Raw genomic sequence first — 19,576 nt, 5'->3', positions numbered from 1 at the left:
TTTAATTCATTTAATCCAATCTACCTAGGTGCCATATTTAAGGAAATTGCACTTTTTACATACCTGCTAGCAGCTGCAATGCATAAAGATGTACCTTAGAAGCTGACAACATCTCATAAATAAACTAACCTACCACTGTGAAATGGCAGATTCTCTGTCCTTGCATTTCTTGTCAATAGTTTGGAAGATTGTTTGTAAAGCTGCACAATTGTTGAGTTCTTGTCTCTGGCTTTGAAAGGTCATTGGACATGACTTCTTTTTGTGAGATAGTATTCCTGTCTGAGTTATAGAAAAGGAACATGTGCTTCAGAAACAATGAGCTTTCTTGTGCTGAGTTTTATGAGTAACTGTGGGGAAAAGATCTGTAAGAGTCAAGTTCACGAATTTCTTTATGAAGCTTCATAGTTATTTTAGTAGGTTTTCTTTTTTAGGAAGGTGACATGATCCTTAATTCATAATGAATCTGTGGCTTTTAAAGTTTCAGTTCAGTGTATCTCTTGCTTTAAGTTTGTAGAATAATTTGTATTGTAGGTGAATGGAAATGACCTCCATGCACAATATAGTGAGGATATCGAGAATCTTGAAAATGTGTCTTTATTCATCCTGCTTTAAAACCCAAAAAACCTCTGTGCAGTCATTTAAAGCACAAAAAGCATACTGATTTTAAATTTTTGGGTTTGATCTATGCAAGCTGAAACAGATGTTTTACAGGTATTTAAGTGAGGCTGCCAGAGTTTTTTTTTCTTACCTCTCTGGGCCACAACTCTGTAGGCCCTATATGGCTTGCCTGTAGGTATTTGGTGTGAAGAAAGATAGGATTAGAAGTTAAATGTTTCGGTGTGGTTGAGTAGGGTTCACTTTGTAAATAAATAAATGAAACTCAAAGTTTTCTGTCAATTCTGCTGTGTAAAAGACCTTGCATGTAATGTATCTTGTATGGACAACATTTATTTAAGATATTTGGAGAATCTTTCTCAAAAAATGCTGTTAAAAAGTACCAGTTTTGTAAAAGAAAAACCTTTTGCAGAGAGAATTTCTGCTTGACTTGGCATTTTTTTGGTTCTGATATCATTGTCACTCATATCAGTTTCTGATATCATTGTCAGTCAGATCAAATCAAAACTACAGCTTTTTTTACCATAAGGCTTGTGTTCTGTCTATCTCTATTTTAAATGCTTCCTTTGGAAAGCTGAAAATCATAACTCTCCAAGCACTTTCCTACATTTTCCCAAGTTTTATAGGAAGCTAACAAAACTTGGTACTAAAACCAAACAAAAACTTCTGCTTTCCTAACCTCTCTTTCACCTGAGGGATGTGTGGGAAATTTTCCATTTTCCATCTGAAATCGTATTGACTATGATATCTATTCTTTGTCATCCTTCTTTTTGCTGTCAGTAAGCCTATTAAAAATGGGTAGGCAGCTTAATTGTTGTCCTCCATTCTACTCCTTCCCTATGTCTTCTCTTGACTAAAGGGAAGGAGGAAAATCTTGTTTCAATAAAACCTTTTGAGCCTGAACTACTGTTATGATGCCTTAAACTAAAGTAGAGCATTAAGATTTTCCCACTAATGAACTGTACCAGGAGGAGTTCCTTTTTCTGTGTCTGTTTTTCTCAGGGCTCTGTCTTTCATTTAGTCATAAAACGGCACAGGTTAGCTCTAAGATGTAATTATCCAGTTTCAAAAGGTCAGTACACTGTACTTCATCTCCACCATTCACCTTAGCAATTATCCACTTCAGTGACGGTACCTTGACCTCACTCTATGCTTCCACTATTATTCTGTTCTTCCATTGAAAAGTAAAATTCATTGCAAGTTGCTGGAGACATTTTCTGGAGAGAAAATATTCATATTTGAAAGGAAAATAAAACAAGTCAAGTTTTTTTCACGTGTTGCAAGTTGTTACTTAAGCTTTCAACTCCTTTATAAACTGGAATCTGTAGTTCCGCCCAGGAGCATCTAAAATAGTTATTCTCTGTGTTCGTATGACAATATATATTTTATGTGGAAAAAAACCACCTGAACTGCTATTCAATTAATTTACATTTTTTAATTGAAGTTTCAGTAATAAATTTAAAAATTAAAAATAAGGATTACAGTTCCTGTGAAATGTTTTTGTGTGGAAAGTGAAAGAAGATTGTAGACTTTAAGGCAGAAATAGATTAAGTTTAAGGATGTATGTTTTTCATATAATGAAAAGTGGATTTTTTTTTTTAAATGCCACGTTCCTTTTAAAAAAACACAGGGTTGTGGTTATGTGTATATACATATACATACATGTATGTATTTTATATGCACATATATACCCACAAGAATTTAATTATGTCAGTTCAAAACAGATGACACTTTTTGAATGTTTGCCTTGTGTTGCTTTTTCAGTAGCATCTGGCTTGACTTCACTTTTGAGAAACGTTCATCTAGCTGCTTTCCTCATCTTGCTGTATTAGGTCTACAACTCTTGTTTTTGCTGTGTAGTGTAAAGGAAAGCAGGTCTGCACAAGTTACTTGCACAGCAGATGGAGTGGTTTTCAGCCTTTTGAAACTGTGTGATATGGAGTAGATCAAAAGATCCCAGGGATGTGTTCAAGCCCAGTGAGGGGGAGTAGGTCTGTCTCAGAGCAGCTCCAGTTGGACAGTTATGCAAGTCTACAGAGTCCATCAGTGTATGTAACTGCTGGGTTTGGGTTTCTTTTCCCCTTAAGTGAAAAAGTTACTTTCTCTAAAGGCAGGGAGCTCATAATTGGAGAACAAGGTCGGTGAGTTTTTTTCAGTTGAAAAACAAAAACATTACAAACCTTGTTTCTAGAAAATAACAGATTCCTGAAGCTTTTTTTTGGTTTCTTTTGTTTGGCTTCGTTTTAGTGAGAGGAATATGTTCTCAAAAATCTGAATTTACGCTAGCATTGTCTTTAGTAACTACATTTAATCTTTTCTGGAAGTTAAAGCACCAAAGACCCTTCTTACAACATCTCATAGAGGACTGAGCATACTTGGGTGTGTTCTGAAAGACAATAAGCCTGCAGGATTTTTTGCACAAAATTACATTAAAAAGATCATTAAATATTTTTTTTTCTCATTCTTCCTAACTTAATTCTAGATCTGATTTTTCACTTCTTCCTCATTTTGTAAGAATAACATGGATGATAAAGAAGCAACTTTCCAAAGTGTTTGAGTTTGTATGTTTTATATGAATGTACCTTCATCTCTTACATAAAAATACAGCTGCAACAGCAGTGCAATTTTTGAATGGGACATTACTGCTGTGAATATCTGCATTTCATCTTTGAAGTAAGGTGTAATTTTGTCATTTTTAGCTCACTTTTTTTTTTTAAAAAAAAGGTATAATTAACTAACTTTCTATTTTTATGGATTTAGATGCACCACTAAAAGCTGTAATAATGCTGTACATTCACAGGTTTTCTGAGGCCTTTGTAGTGAACATAGTGTTGCTTCTATCATAAGCAATCATTAAGCAATTAAGATGTTTTAGTTCCTAGTTAAAGTAAGAGAGTGAAGTTGATTCATGGAACAAGTGGCTGAGCTTGCACAGGAAGTATTTCTCATACCTGATACATACAGTGCCCATACTGCTTAATGAGTTAAGAGTTGCTTAAAATGTTTTGAAAATATGACCGAGTAACAATTGATAAGTAAAATTGGATTGATGTACGTAATTGAAGAAATATTGTAAGCAGCAAATATTTTTTATTTGTTTGAAATTTTGTTCTACAAATATGAACATGTATCTTTACACATGCTAATTATTCTGCATGCCAGAAGTATCCTGCTTAAAGATTGTAAGGACTTGATTAGATTACCTAGTATTATAGAATATAAAATCTAGAAAAAAGTAATGTAAAATAATATTATTAGTCTCATTTAAAATAAATGTGTACATCCTTCTTTACTTTAGGAAGATTAATTAGCAAAGATGTTACCAACAAATACTTGGTCAGTAATTTTCAGTTATTTTCATACTTAACAAAACCAATAAAATCTCCTTCATGACCTTTCTAATAGCAATATTTCAGTTTTCCACTAAATGAGTTAAATACATATAATTTCAGACATAATTATTTTTATTTGATTCAAGATAAAACATGATGAAAAATTCGTCTAGAAAGATATGACTAGTCAGCTCAGGATCACCTGTGTTCCTCATAAAACAATAGTTTTCTGCAATCTATATTATTTTCATATGAATCTCTCCTCTTTTAAATGCACATATGTTAAAAAATTGCAACATAGCTCCTCTGTCAAGGATGGGGTCTGGGGTATTCAGATTAAAAGCAGCCCTGAGGCAAAGAGAGACTTCCCTCTGCTGAACCTTCTTCCAGCTCTTTACAACAGCTCACATCAGCTAACTGGCCTCAAGTGCAGCCAGCTGAACTCCTGGAGCTGGAAGGGCCCTGGCAGGGGTTTTGGGGTGTGAGTAGTGCTGGGAATGCATTGTACAGGTTTTGGAGACATATTCCGTCTACTCAAGAGAAGGCTAATCTTTTTAACTGCAAAAGTAGTGATGCACAATGCAATGGCTCACCATCTGCTGACCCTGAGCAGCAGGCCACCACCCCCATCCCCCTGAGCCACCTACCTCCAGTTTTATTGTTCAGCATGACATTATATGGCTAGTTTGGTTCAGCTGTCCTTGATGTGTTCCCTCCCAGCTTCTTGTGCCCCCATTGGAAGGGCAGTATGAGAAGGTGGAAAGTCCTTGACTTAGTGTAAGCACTGCTCAGCAACACCTAAAACATCAGTGTGTTATCAAAATTATTCTCATCCTAAATCCAAAACACAGCACTGTACCAGCTACTAGGAAGAAAATTAACTCTATCCCAGCTGGAAACAGGATAATTAAATATTTAAATTTATCATTATTGGAGCTTGTAGACATCTTGAGTGCAATGAATTGAAATATTACAAGACAATCATAAGTCAATTTATCTTTGACATCAGATCTTGGCTTGGTAGTCATCTTGCACTTAATTGCCTGACTGAAATTCAACCTTGGATGGGTTTGTGATTTCTCTCTACTTGAAGTCTGCCAGATATGAACTGGTATTTATTAGTGTCATCTCTGTGAAAAGGTGAATTTTCAGGCTGAGAATTTGAGTAGTGTTTTTTGGCAGAAGCTTTGCCTGAACATAGGGCTTTCTTATGTTCCAGATCTTTCATGGGTACCTGTAAAATATTATGCCTGCATATTCATTTAGAAAAAAACACAGTTTCTGTGATTGTAGTCCAGTCAATGGTATTTGAACAACTATAAATCTGCACAGCTGGGGGTGCGGGTGGTAGTGATAAAAAAGATTTGGTGCTAAATAGAGGTATGTGATCCCTTTATTTCCAGTTACTGTACAAAAATTCAGTGGATAGATATCAAAGACCTAATTGGAAACATTTTAGCATCTAACATTACCTTGTGCATTAGAGCTGACAACTTGTACTCTATCACTAGTGGGTATACCGTGCCAAAAATCCCCAAACCCAAGGTTACAAAATTTTCCTTCCACGATTCCCTGTTTAATCTCAGTACAGATGTTTATCACATTCTAAGGAATTTAGCTTGGTAAATAACTTCTACAGACCATGAGATAACATAAATATAAAATGCATAGACATTTTAATCTGTTGTATTTTAGCCAGATGGACAACCCCACAAAACTAGTAGTTTTGTAGCTGTATAAAGTCTTCTCATACAAGAGTAAGTCCATAATGTAAAGACAACTGCTGATTAGCATAATTGTTTTAAAAGTTAAAATTAGTTCCTGGTTTGTCTGCCAGTGTGATACAGAGTAGGAAAGGAATATGTTATTTTCTTTCTTACTTGCTAGTTTGCCTAATCTTTCTGAACTGTTTCAGCCTCCTCTCCAGATAGTACCCTCCAGCAGTGTGTCATGATGTTAAGACTGGCCAAGGTTTTAGGAGTTCTGTTGGGGTGTGTGTGGAGGGTTGCTCAGCTCATTTCTTCTTGTTTTTATTAAGGGGAACAAACAGACCATGATGAGAAGAAACAGCCTAAGGAAGTGTCTTTTGTTGGTAGAATAAAATGTGTTTAAACATAACCCATTCAGTTTGTAATTATTTGATAATTGACTTTTCTAAGTGAAGTAGTTGGTACTCATCCTCTGTATTTAGAATCACAGAATATCTCAATTTGAAAAGTACCCATAAGGATCACTGAGTCTAACTCCCTGCTCCTTGCCAGACTACCTAAAAACTAAACAATGTGCCTAAGAGCATTGTCCAGATATACCTTGAACTCTGACAGGCTTGATGCCATGACAACTGCCCTGGGGAGCCTGTTCCAGTGACTGACAACCCTCTCAGTGAAGAACTTTTTCCTAATGTCCAATCTGAACTTGCCCTGATGCAGCTTCATTCCATTTGCTCAAGTCCTGTCACTGGTCACTAGAGAGGGGAGATCAACACCTGCCCCTTGAGGAAGTTGTAGCCTGCGATGAGGTCACCCCTCAGCCTTCTCTTTTCCAAGCTGAACAAGCCAAATGGCCTCACCTGCTCCTCATAAGTCTTTCCCTTGAGATTTTCCACCATCTTGGTTACCCTCCTCTGTACACACTGTTAGATGTCACTCTTATATTGAGGTGCCCAAACTGCACACCATACTCGAGGTGGGGCCACACCAGTGCAGTGTAGAGTGGGACAGTCACCTCCCTTGACCAGCCAGTTATGCTATGCTTGATGCACCCCAGGACGCGGTTAGCTCTTTTTGCTGCCAGGGCACATTGTTGACTCTTATTTGACTTGCGATCAGCCCAAACCCTCAGATCTCTTTGTGTGGGGCTGCTCTACAGCCTGTCATCCCCTGTTTGTACACATAACCAGGACTACCCCCATCCCAGGTGGAGAATTCGGCACTTGCTCTTGTTAAGTTTCATACTGTTGGTGATTGCCACACAGGATGTGAATTGGCTTAGAAATGGAATTTGGAGAGGGCTGTAATTAATTTGTTAATGAAGTATTTTTTTGTAATGTCATAGTTCTTTTGTCTTTGTTTTCCTATTTATTTCAAGGATTATACTTCAGTATTTAGATGCAACTTTAGTTCATAAAGTGCCCATACCTAAATTTGCATAAGTCTTTGTACATTATGGACCTCATTTTCAAATGGATAAACTTAAGTTTGGGGTCTGCTTCCTACATGGAAGCTTTTTGAAACATACAGTGCTGCTGTTTGTCTTTTATTGTTCTTCATCAAGACAAGCTGAAGCCTGTGGAGAAAAAAAGCACCTTGTCTTTGTGGTTTGGGGTTTTTTTTTCCCTTCCCCCTACACTAATCAGCCTTTTGGGGAATTGTCTGATTTATCATATATAGAATACTAGCTAGAGTAATATATAGGAAAATATTATAACTGTTAGTAAACAATTGTTATTTTCCATCAAATATGATTTCTGTCCTTACTGGAGAGACAAAAAGCATTTCTACTTTCCTCTGAAAACCTGAATGAACCTCTTTGAGTTTATAGTTTCTAATTGTTTTTATTTGCTCAGAAATAAGGTGGGAGCAGATTAGTTTGGTATTTTATTTAGCTAGATAACCATGTTGTTACAATTCACAGGGTTTGAATTGTGTTTCTCTGATGCTGTAACACTTCATTCTCTTTGCTTCATGTTCAGTAGCTTTTCATTATTTACCAGAAATTGATTTTGAAATAAAAGTAACACATATCTGAAGAAATACACCCCTCTGGCTCTTTCTAAAGACTTGGGCACAGATATCCTGTTTCTTCAATGAATAAGTGCCTTGCATGGTTGTCAGTCTTTACTTTTATCAAATCAATTTTAGTTCTCATACTGAAAATAGTAAAGTTCTCAAAATGTTGACTTCAATTTATTAGCATTTCTCTTCTTTATTTTTTTTCATCCCAGTTGAAAGAACTGGAACCTTTCGTTTTCATAGTGATTAATCTATCTTAACCTCTTTCAGTCTTCTTATAAGTACCATTTAATAACAACTTGTTAATAGTAAGTACTTGTCAATAAGAATCTTCTGATAAATACCTGTTAGTACCTGATAAGTACCTGGTTTGTGCTGTAAAAATAAATTCATTTTACCAATTTTTCTTTTGAAACCTGAGGAACATTTCATACATTCTTGACAAGACTTCTGCCTAGTTTTCTCTGAAGAATAAATATAATCATTTGCTAGATAACTATTTTATATGACAGTAACATGGCTTTTTGTTGATATAAGTAATACCTCATATATGTGGATTAGATAAATGAATTCAGAAAGCATGGTTAACCTAAGGTAAGGTTACACATTCACCATAAAAGATTATATTTCCCTTAAGACTATTAATTGTGGCCTTAAGAAACACTCTGAAAACTTAAAAATTCTTCCTCTGGTTATTAGGATAGCTGTTTCTAGTACTGAAGACATACTTCAGAACTTCTTCAGGTTAATGAATCTTCATTATAGTCCTTCTGAAATGTAAACAGCAAATAACTAAAAGCATGCTGATTTTTTATATTTTGGGGAATAAAAATTGAACTTTGACACAGTCAGACCAAAATCAGTGTCAATGTCATTTAAAACATTTTTTTAAATACTCTTTTTCCATAAATAGTAGGGGAAGAAATCAAATTTGGTTACAAGTTACTATATTAAAACGTTACCCATTCTTTGCTTTTGTAAAGGTACAATTAATGAAAAATTTACTTTCTTGTTTTTTTCTTTTCAAATTCAAGTATTTAACTTTATGAAACATGGAAAACTTGTATCTTTCACTGATTTCAAAGATGCCCACCTTACTCTGAGGTGAGGCCATTAGCCTCATCCAGTAAATAACATGAGTTTTAAATCATATTATTCCTCTCCTTGTGTCTTTCTGTTGTTCTTCCTACCACCCCAACCCTTCCCAGCTGGAAAGACTACAGTCTGAGAATACGTCTGAATGGGGAAAGAGAGAGACACCTGAAGCAGAAAAACAATGTTTGGAAGGAGAGAACAGAAGACTGAAATTGCAGGTAAAAGAAATTCAGGGACTTCTGGAGATAAAAAATAAAACAACACTAAATTGAGTTGTGATTATCCAAATGCACAAAGTAAGCTGCTGGTTAAAAATAAGGTATGGGCGTTGCTTAATTTGATGACTTGGGGAGCATTCCCCAAAATAATTACTAATTTGTAATGTCAAAATGTGTCCCTAAAACAAAGGTTGTGCAAGACAGAACAGCCTGTCTGTATCTCAGACCTGGGTAGTTAGAACTCGGTGACTTTGAATTTCTGTAGGGTACAGAAACAGAGAGAAATATCTTTTCATTTTTAAGAGGAGTGGGGGAAATGACAAGTCTGAAAAGGCTAGGGAGCAAAAGTGAAGACTGGGAGGAACAGAAGAGATTAAGTAAGCTTTGGTAGTTATAGAGTCCTGGTGAAGGTTAAAGCAAAAAAAGCTGTGAGATAAATAATTTCTCTGTCTTCTGTCTTGCTAAATATTGAATCTCTTCTTAGGGAAGAAAGAACTAAAGGAAGAGCCTTATTTCTTATTCCCCTAAAGTTATGTTAACTTTTAAACCTTTTTATAGTACTAAAAATGATGTATTAAATTATTCAGAGACTCTTAACTGTGAGTACTTCCTTTACTATGTGACTGTCTATGCCAATAATTAAGTAGTAGTCCAGAAGGCTTACACTTTGAGACTCTTAAAACTCTGTAAGAGAAAGAAAAAAAAAACAACCAAAACCAAAAAAAACCCCTAACCGATCAGTAACATTCTTATTTGCCTAAATAACAAATACTTTAATATAATTTATGTGTATTTACTCTTGAATAATGGCAGGAGTAACTAAGACCAGATTTAGGGTATAGTTACAAGATGTAATTTAACTTGGGAACAATTAAGAGAGAGAGGTTCTGTACTTGAGGTCTGCTTTTAGGTGGAATCATGTGATTTTTCTATATTTCTGTGATGGCTCAGAAGCAGCAAATTGCAATTCATATGTATAACTTACCTTTATAAAATATCTTACATAAAACACAGCTGTTTTGGATTTTCCATTACTGATATTTATTTTATCTTGTCATATCACATTGTATCATACCATACCAGTATATTAATTATTTCCTTGTAATGCAACTGATTTGAGGTTGGAGATGTGGCCAGAAAGATGCTCATCTGCTATGCATCTTACTGTATTTCAAATACCTTTTAATTCTATGGCTGTGTGCGGCAAATGAAGAGACGGGATGTAGCTTGATGCAAGCAAGATGTCGATTTATTAGCGATTCTTTTACATTAATATACGTTTCTACCTTCTACATGTTAGACACTGATTGGTTAAATCTTAAGCATGAACTACACAGATTGGCTATCTTCTAAGATGCATCATTTAAACAATAGGTACTGATTAGTCTATCTTATCTTAGCATCAATCTTTATTCTAAGATTAGGGGGTTTCTTTCTACATGACTTTCGTAAATAACAAATTTCCTTATCAGCACTATCCCTTCCCTTATCTTGCTGTATGTCCCTCTTTTGTCCATAGGGTTGGCATCTCAACTGCTATGGCTCAAGAGTCTGCTGTTAACTTGTTCCTTTGTTCCCAGGACTTGTGCCCTACAAGTCCTAACACGTCTCCATTCATCAGGCTAACAGTGCTCAGACTCTCATCCTTGAGGTGTTGCCCTACAGCTGTGCTGGGTTTTTTTTGTTTGTTTGTTTATTAAGTGTTACTTACATAGAATATTAGACATCTGTGATCATCCCTGTCTGTTAGTATCAGCTCTGTCTATTAGTATCACACCTCTTACTGACACAACTTCACAAACTTTTATTGAGGTCAAAAGGCAGAGATGGACCTCAGTCATCTGTTTCCTTATCATAAAAGTGAACATCGCTGCAGTGTTTGCCTTTTCATAGCTGATAATTTTAGGATAAGATTGTCTTCAAAACTATTGGTTGTTGGTTTAAAGCAGAAAATTAAAACCTGTATTTTTCGTGTCAGCTGAAACTATGTAATCTATCAGCTGGCAGGTTGGTAACAGGTCTCATCCAAAGACTAGGGTGAGAACTGATCTGTTTGTAGCTGTTTCTATCTCTGATTTACAAGAACTGCAAATCATGGAATCACAGAACGAGTCAGGCTAGAATGGACCTCAGGAGATCTTCAGTCCAACCTCCTCCTCAAAGCAAGGTCAGCTCTGAGGTCAGACCAGGTTGCTCAAGGCTTTGTCCGGTGGTGTCTCAAAAATCTTCAGGACTGCACCACCTCTGTGGGCAGCATTTTTGTGATGGGTTGACCCCAGCTGGCAGCAAAGCTCCCACCCAGTCCTCATTCACTCCCCAGCAGCAAGGTGGGGGAAGAAAAGGGAAAAGGCAAAACTGAGGAAAAACTTGTGAGTTGAGATAAAGATAGTTTAATAAATTAAGGGGGGGGGGGGGGGGGGGGGGGGAAGGAGGGGGAAAAAAAAAAGAAGTGATGCCAGCTAAAGCAATCACACACCACCAGCAGACTGATGCCCAGCCAGTCTTCAAGCAACAACTACTCTTGAAAAACCACCACCTCTCTGTTGTTGCAATGGACTCTTCCTTCCCAGGTGCAGGATTTTGTCATTGTTGAATTTCATAATTCAGAAGGGTTACTGTTCACCCCTTCCTTCAGCTTGTTGATAGAACTTCTTGATTGGAGCATGTCATCTGCAGGCAAGGATATTGCCTCTGCCTGCCCAGCTTCAGGGGGAGATAGAATGACCGTGATGGGAGCATTTTCCTGATATAATCAAAAATTAAAGAATCACTGACAGGGGCTGAAACTAAAGCAATGATTAACTTGACCTATTGAATAAGCTCACTAAGATGTAGCAAGCTTTCTGAGACACCTGTGATATAAAAATATATAAAAACTTTGGGAAGTTCCTGAAGTGAGTCATGAGGAGAGGTCCTGTGCATTAAGGAACTGTGGTAAAAGAAAGATTTGTGCACAACTGTGGGTTTAGTTTGTATTATAGGTCCAGGGGTGCCTGAAATTGGGATTTTTGGTTACCTACCAGTATTTTGATCTTGGAATGACTTTGGATACTGAGACCTGGATTATATTTTAAGATGAAAATTTTGTAAGAACGTGTGTGTGAGTGAATTGTCTTGGATTTTTGTATTGTCCTGTCTAAGGTGTTTTGTCATTTCTTAGAATTGGTGTATATTGTCATGGGAGCAGTTCAGTCTTTTGGAGGAGGATTTCTTGAAAAAATCACCTTTGGGATGTATATTGAAACATTAGAAGGATATTGCAGGATCATCTGCGTCCAGGGATACTTTAATTAATGGTGGCCGTTGTATAGATTGGAGAATGGGGGAAAGTGGCTGAAAAATGGCACTCTGAATTATAATACACTTTTACATCTAATGTTGTTCTTATGGAGGGAAAGGAAATGGGATGAAGTTGCATATTCTGACATGTTCTTTACTTCAAGAAATCATCCAGAACAGCAAAAAGAATATGGTATGGTTCCAACAGATTTTTTGTTCTAGCATTAGAAAAGGACAAAAATTCTAATGGTTTAAAAATATGTTGTTCTGCTTGTAGTATAGGACAGAGATGTCTTATGCTGAATATTGTTGACAAATGGAAGAAGAGTATATGAAATTGATGGTTGCCCTGGGTCACTGTGCACACCCAAGAGAACCTATACAGAAATGTGAGGAGGTTTGTCAAAATCAGGAGGTACAGTTGTTGGGAGCTGCAGGTTTTAGTCCTGTTGCTGGACAGACATGAAATTGCCAGTGAGAAGTGATACAGGCACCCCTACACCAAGCAGTAGGGACAAAGGGACCAGTAACAATGAAAGTTCTGTTTTCAATCATTGATTTAAATAATTGGAAAGCTGTGGCAGGAAACTATAGGGATGATCCCTATAAGGTCACCAGAGCCTTTGAAATGATGATTAAAACTCAAGATCCTGACTGAAAGGATATAGAGGCATTAATGCAAGTGTTCTTTGATGGTACTGCGAAAGAGATGGCCCACAAGGCAACCAGAATACATGTAGCTCACGTAGCAGCAGATATGCTAAAAGGAACAGTGGAGCAAAAATTTCCATCTGTGAACATTAACTGGGACCCCAATATCCACAGATCTAGACAATTATTAAATAAATAACAAAGATGGATCCTGTTCAGAATTAGAAATGGTATACCAAAAGCTATAAATTTGTCTAAATTGTATGAAGTAAAATAAGATTGCAAGGAATCACCCACAGATTTTATGAATAGGGTAAAAGAGGCTGTTCAAAAATACATAACAATTAATCAGAATTGACCATCACTCTGCTAAATTTCCTGGGAGTTAGCAGGTATCAGGTGTTCAAAGAAAAGGCACAGATAGCTAAGGAGACTGTAAGTTATATTGGGTGTGAGATTCTTAGAGGACAAAGATGATTAAGTACAAACAGGAAAGAAGCGATTTGTCAACTCCTTGAGCCTCAAGTTGCAAGAGAATTGAGAGCCTTTCTAGGAACGGTGGGTGGTGCCAATTGTGGATTGCAAACAGTGGACTTCAGGTAGAACCATAGTATGGCTTACTAAAATTTGTCTGAAAGGATTATGTCATCTGGACTGAGGAGGTGTGAGCTGCATTTAAGCAGCTGAAGCAAGCATTAGTGAAAGTTCCAGCCCTGGGATTACCAGATTTCTCAAAGACCTTTGAACTGTTTGCCCACGAGAGGTGCAATGTGGCATTGGGAGCCTTGGCGCAGTTTGTGAGCAGTCAGTGGGGGCTGGCCTGCCATAGTACCCCAGGCACGTTTGCTCACTGCGTCTGGGGCTCCTGGTGTCTGGCTGCAGGCAGAGCAAATGGTACTACCGTAAGCAGTCTTCTGTGACACCAGACACCAACTGACAACATAAGCAACATAAAAGGTCAATAGTATTACAGGAAAGAATGACTGTGGTGATCACTTAATGCCACCATGAACTCTATTCACAGCAGCAAAGAGTTAATAAGATAGAAAAAAAATTTACAAGAAAAATTACTCTGGAAATGAGTTCATCTCCAAATCAGTCATGCTGTTGGAGACCTGGCCAGCCATATGTAGTGAAGACAATGGTTTGTGGCGTTAGTTAGCATGTTTTTTTTAACCTTGCTGCTGCCAGTAAATGAAAAACAGGAGTTAGGAAAGGAGAGTAGTTTTTTCAAGGATTCCATCCTAACTCAAGTTATATCTTAGATGGAACTGATCAATTCCTATGTAGGAACATCCTGTCACTGTTGAACCTTTTATAAATTCTGAAACTGTCACTATCTAATTTGCTGAATGCTATCAATAACCTGAAAAGAATGGCTTTGCTTTTTGATTTAGGAGCCTTTTTTTCTGGGATGGTAGCTTGAGTTCAAATAAAATAAGGTGTTTTATGCAGGGTTAGAAGAGTACAGACGGATAATTTCCGTAAAGTATAGGTGATGGTTAGGTATTTAGGTTAGCCAAGGGTTATACAAGATTGAAATCACAGCTGTCGGAAGACCTTTGTGCATCTTAATCTGAATGAATAGGGCTTTCTTTAGCAAACAGACATAAGGGATATGGATAAGTGTTACTGAATGAATTCCAGAGCAAAACACAGTTGCCTAACACCCTAGTTTCTCCAAAACCTGTATTTGTGAGGTGACTTGGGAGATCCATTGTAGTTGTTTAGAACAATACACAGTGTTACTAATTGAGGTACAGCTGATTCAAATTTTTAAAGGTTATAATCTATGGTGATATTTTTTCTTTCATAACAGTTTTAGTAAGATTAAACATGGTATCAAAATACAGAAGGGAAGACCTTACATCCTTGTCTAAATTATTTCATGTTGACAAATTCCTTACTCTTTAATATGTATACCTCCACAGAATATACTTTTGTGCAGTTTTGTGCAATCTCTTTTTCTGCAATCTCTCGCCACTGAATGGTAGTAAATCATGCAGATTGAAGTTCTGAACAGAAAAGTTAATATTAATTATGTTTTGCACAAAATGTGAGTCCTCAATATTATTCTTAGCTGGCAGTATGTTGGTTATAAATGTTTCCACATGCAGTTTTTGAAAGGGTAACTTCTGTTGCACAAGATGAGGGGAATTGATGAAACAATTGAGATCAGACGATTGTATATCGATTGTACTTCTTGGAGTGGAAAATACCATTTAAATTAATAGCTGTATTGTTTGACAAATAGCATGGCAACAAATATTTAATGCATCTAACTGGTTTATTTAGGAAGGGGTAAAATGAAGTAAAAAAACCCTTGTTGATGGTATAGCTCAATACGCAAAACATGCTGTTTATGGAAAGAAATTTTTTATTTCATCTGTGAAATAACCTTGAAACAGACTTATAAATAAATTTGGGGGAATAATAACTTTGTAATATCTCTAATTATTATCTGGTTATTATGGTTTTGATTCATTGAATATATTTTGTAGTGGACTTTACAGAATTTAAGTGCACAGTGCTGAACTATGGAGCTTGTAGATCCATAGATGAATTTTTTAAGCTTAGTTTCCATCTTTAATATGGTAATATTATGTTGTTTATAATGTTGTTAGGAAAAAAATCCATAGATTTTAAGTATGGAACGATGAACAACATATATTTTTAAGATTAAACCATTTTAGCTTAGTGTTATCTAGCAAGATGTTTTTTAAATCATCAAAATTTAGGCTTGATTTTTCAAAAGTAGGAAACACTCAAATTGTTATGCAAATAATTTGCAAAATTGTCTGTATTGGGTTTACATGGCAAGGTTTTGGTAGCAGGGGGGTTGCAGGGATGGCCTCTGTGAGAAGACATCAGGAGCTGCCCCGTACCAGGCACAACTGATTCCAACTGGCTCCAAAAGGAACCCACCACTGGCCAAAGCTGAGCCCATCAGTTGTGCTGGTGGCACCTCTATGAAAACACATTTAAGATACAGTAAAAACACTGAGCAGGGGTGTGAAGGATGGGAAAGGGTGAGGAAAAAATGTGAAACAGCTCTGCAGACACCAAGGCCAGAGAAGGAAGGATGGAGGTGCTCCAGGCACTGGGGCATCCATGGGTGGATGACCCCACTCCAGAGCAAGTGTACATGCACTGAAGGAAGGTGCAGCCTGTGGAGAGCACATGCAGGACCAGGGTTCTGGCAGGAGTTGCAGCCCCTGGGAGAGCCATGCCTGAGCAGTCTGTTCCTGAAAGACTTGCCCCATGGAAAGGACCCTTTGGCCTCTGGGAAGGACCCACTCTGGAACAGTTCATGGAGGACTATATCCTGTGGGTGGGACGCCCTTGCTGGAGCAGAGGAACAGTGTGACAAGAAAGGAGAAGCAGAGAGGAACTGTTATGGACTGACCCATAACCCGCCGTTCCCCATCTGTGCATAGAGGGAGAAGGTAGAGAGTAAGGAGTAAAGGAATGAGGTTGAGCCTGTGAAGAAGGTTGAGAAGGAAGTAAGATATTTTTAGTTTCATCTTTGGTTCTCACCATCATACTCTATTTTTAATTGGCAATAAATCCAATTTTACTCAAATCAAGACTATTTTTCTTATGAGGGTAATTTATCTCAGCCCATGAGCCCTTCCATCTTATTTTGTCCCCCTAACCTGTAGAGAAGAGGAGATGAGAGAGTAGCTGGGTGGACATCTGAAATCTAGACAAGATCATCCCACAACAATGTCCGAGGTGGGTGTGTTCCTCACATTTCATAGACAAAAATAAATTTTTACAATAGTAGCGTCAGTGAGATTGGTTTTCTTCATATTTTTAAAATAGAGGAACGATATCCACTCTTGCCTTTTCCTTATACAAAAGATGTGAAAAGGGTATTTCTTTTAATTACAAAATAAGATATTTTATGATGGTTTACTTATATGGCAGAAACTAGTTACCCTACTGTAGTTATAGTCTTTGTAATTTCATAGTATCACTGTGTAAACACAAATTTTTATGGATACAAAATTTGATATAAGAATAGTTACAATGTGATTGACATGCTTCCTAACTTTAACTAAAAAACACCAGTAAAGACTGTGAGTCTAAATTACTGCTCCCTAAATCTATTTTTTAGTTGAATAAGAAATTGATGTCCAATCATTAATTCTTTAAGACTAGAAAAATCAAATTAACAAAAATTTCAAACCAAAAATTCTCCTCTCTGTACATCTCTAAGGAAGATGTTAGAACACAGTTGTACTGACTTCCACATTTATTTTCAAGATAGTATCTTTTTCTTCATTTACAGATTAAGCAACTGTTTCAAACACACTACCAAAGAACAAATACTGTGATCTGTTCTGGTATGCAATTGCATGACAAAGATTTCAGAGTGATTGAAGTATTGAGTGTATTAATTGAAGAGAAAAACCACCGTCAATTCATGGAAATATTAGCTACATACTCGATTCTCAAGAAAGGGAACTGCAAATACCACAGTTTTTAAATTTGCAGCATCATAAGTTTCTGTTTTTTCATGATCCAGGGAAAAAATATTACCAGCTAATTTTCATCTCTAGTTAGGAACAGACTTTTTTAAAGATTACTGTATATATCAGACCCTTTGTTACTAGTGTTTGCTGTGTTTTAATGGATTACAACTACTTGCATCTAAACCCTTAGGATAAGAAGCTGTTGGATCAGATCACATTTTAGTAACACACGTTTTATGCAGTATATCAAACATACATTTTTTTATGAAAGCAAAATATCAGTTGCAGATTTGGCAACTGAAGTATTAAATGCTTTTCTCTTTTGTTAAAAAAAAAATAATATAAAATAATCAATACAGGCAGCTAAAAAGGTTGTTCATATTGTATTTTATTCTTCCCAGAAATATTTTGATCATTTTAAAGTTTATTAATTTTCATTCGTTCCAGCTGTTTACTATTTACTTGAATGTAGATGTACCAGGTCTGGCTGGGAATGGGTTAACTTTCCTCATCGCAGCCTGTGCAGTGCTGTGCCTTGCACTTGTGTTTGCAGCAGGTCGATAACACACTGGTGTGGTGTTTTGGCTGTTGCTGAGCGGTGCTTGCATGGCATCAAGGCTGTCCCTCCGACCTCCCTCGCAAAGTAAGTACGTTTGGATGGGGAACACCCAGAGCAGCTGACCCAAACTGACCAAAGGGAAAGGGGTGTTCCTTGTTAAGGTGTTTGTATTCCAAAGCAACTTCTGTGTGTACTGAGGCCCTGCTTCCCAGGAAGTGGCTGGACTTCACCTGCTGGTGGGAAGTAAAGAGTGCATCTCCATTTATGGGTTGGAGGTTTTGGGGGTTTTTTGGTTTTTTGCTTTGCTTCCACATGCAGCCTTTGGTTGGTTTTTTTTTTGGTTTTTTTTTTTTTTTATTTTTTATTAAACTGCCTTTATCTTGACCCATGATGTTTCTCATGTTATTTTCTCCCTGTATCCTGCTGAGGTGGGAAGAGTAAGAGCAGCTTGATGGGCGCCTGGCAGCCAGTCAAGGTTAACCCACCACAGTAGAACACTTTTAATGAGAGACAGCCTTATTACTCTAAGCTCCACAGAAACTTACGACAAATTATTAACTAGAACAGTATTTACAAGTACAGTTGTGAAATAAAATTTAAGAAGTGGTTGAGAAAAATTAATGGTATAAGGTGACAAATGTGGCAGCTGCATTAACATATCTTAACATTTTGGTTCAAAGAAATAATGTGGCTTTAAGGCAGATCCCCTCCCATCATCCCACCTTGAACTGGTATTGCTTTAGTTCAGAGTTGTGCAGGCTCAATTCCTTCTGGAGGAAACTATGTGGGAAGCTCTGCTTTGGATATTCATGGTCCTTGCTCCAAGCCCTGCTGGAGTGGACGGGGCTGGACCAATGATGTTTTTTGGGATGGCCTTGTACTGCATTTGTATTAAGGGCCGCAGAAGCAGGCAAAACACAGACTCTTGTGTTTGTGCCTGAGCCTCAGCATCTGCTGCTGTAGTCTACTTACCATGTTCTGCTGTGCTGACTTACTGGTGTGAACAGAGCCAAATACAAAAGTAGATGCAAATTGCTTCTGTGTCAGCAGTGATCACAGTAGACATTCATCTCTCTACCTGCTATCTGAATGCATGTGATCTGCCAGAGCTGTTTTGAGGATGCACCACAGTACAGAGGAGGAATTTTATAATTTACCCAGATGGTGCAAAAGAAGTTTAAATAGTAAGGACTTATATTATTGCCGTGTGTTTCTCTCCTGGTTTTGTGTCAAAATCTCTTAGACTATGCTTTTAATATATTTTTTACTCTTCATCAGAACAAAACTCAAAAGAAGGCATAATTATGGTAGTATTGTTAACAACTTTGATACTTCAGCTAGCACTGTTCATCTAATGGAGAGTTATCTCTGTTTCAATGCAGACCTCTGGGGTGATTGTGATGGGAAAGAAGTACTGGTGGCTCAGTTTTCTCCCTTAACAGATTTTTTAAAACAATTTTTTGTCAGAATTACCGTTTGGGATACAGTTGGCTTTATATGCTTTTTTTCCTAAATATTTTTTCTGGTGAAACGGTCATTTCAATTCCTTAGAAAATCCACTAAAGTGTAGGGCTAAAAACAAAGAAAAAGACAGTTTTACAGATGTGTTCATTTCCTC

The 19,576-nt window shown here is 37.0% G+C and overlaps 1 protein-coding gene across 1 annotated transcript in view; it reads left to right on the top strand.

Moving 5' to 3' along the window:
• Positions 1-9,045, top strand: part of CCDC102B (coiled-coil domain containing 102B) — a 36,100-nt gene extending 27,055 nt beyond the window's left edge. The window contains exon 4 of the mRNA XM_040587300.1: positions 8,887-9,045. Coding sequence (XP_040443234.1) covers positions 8,887-9,045 — 159 coding nt within the window. The remainder of the gene's footprint in view (positions 1-8,886) is intronic.
• Positions 9,046-19,576: the final 10,531 nt, after the last annotated feature.

The sequence above is a fragment of the Falco naumanni genome, chromosome 3 (genome assembly GCF_017639655.2).
Source record: "Falco naumanni isolate bFalNau1 chromosome 3, bFalNau1.pat, whole genome shotgun sequence".
Lineage (NCBI taxonomy): Eukaryota > Metazoa > Chordata > Aves > Falconiformes > Falconidae > Falco > Falco naumanni.
This window is presented reverse-complemented; position numbering and strand designations above follow the sequence as displayed.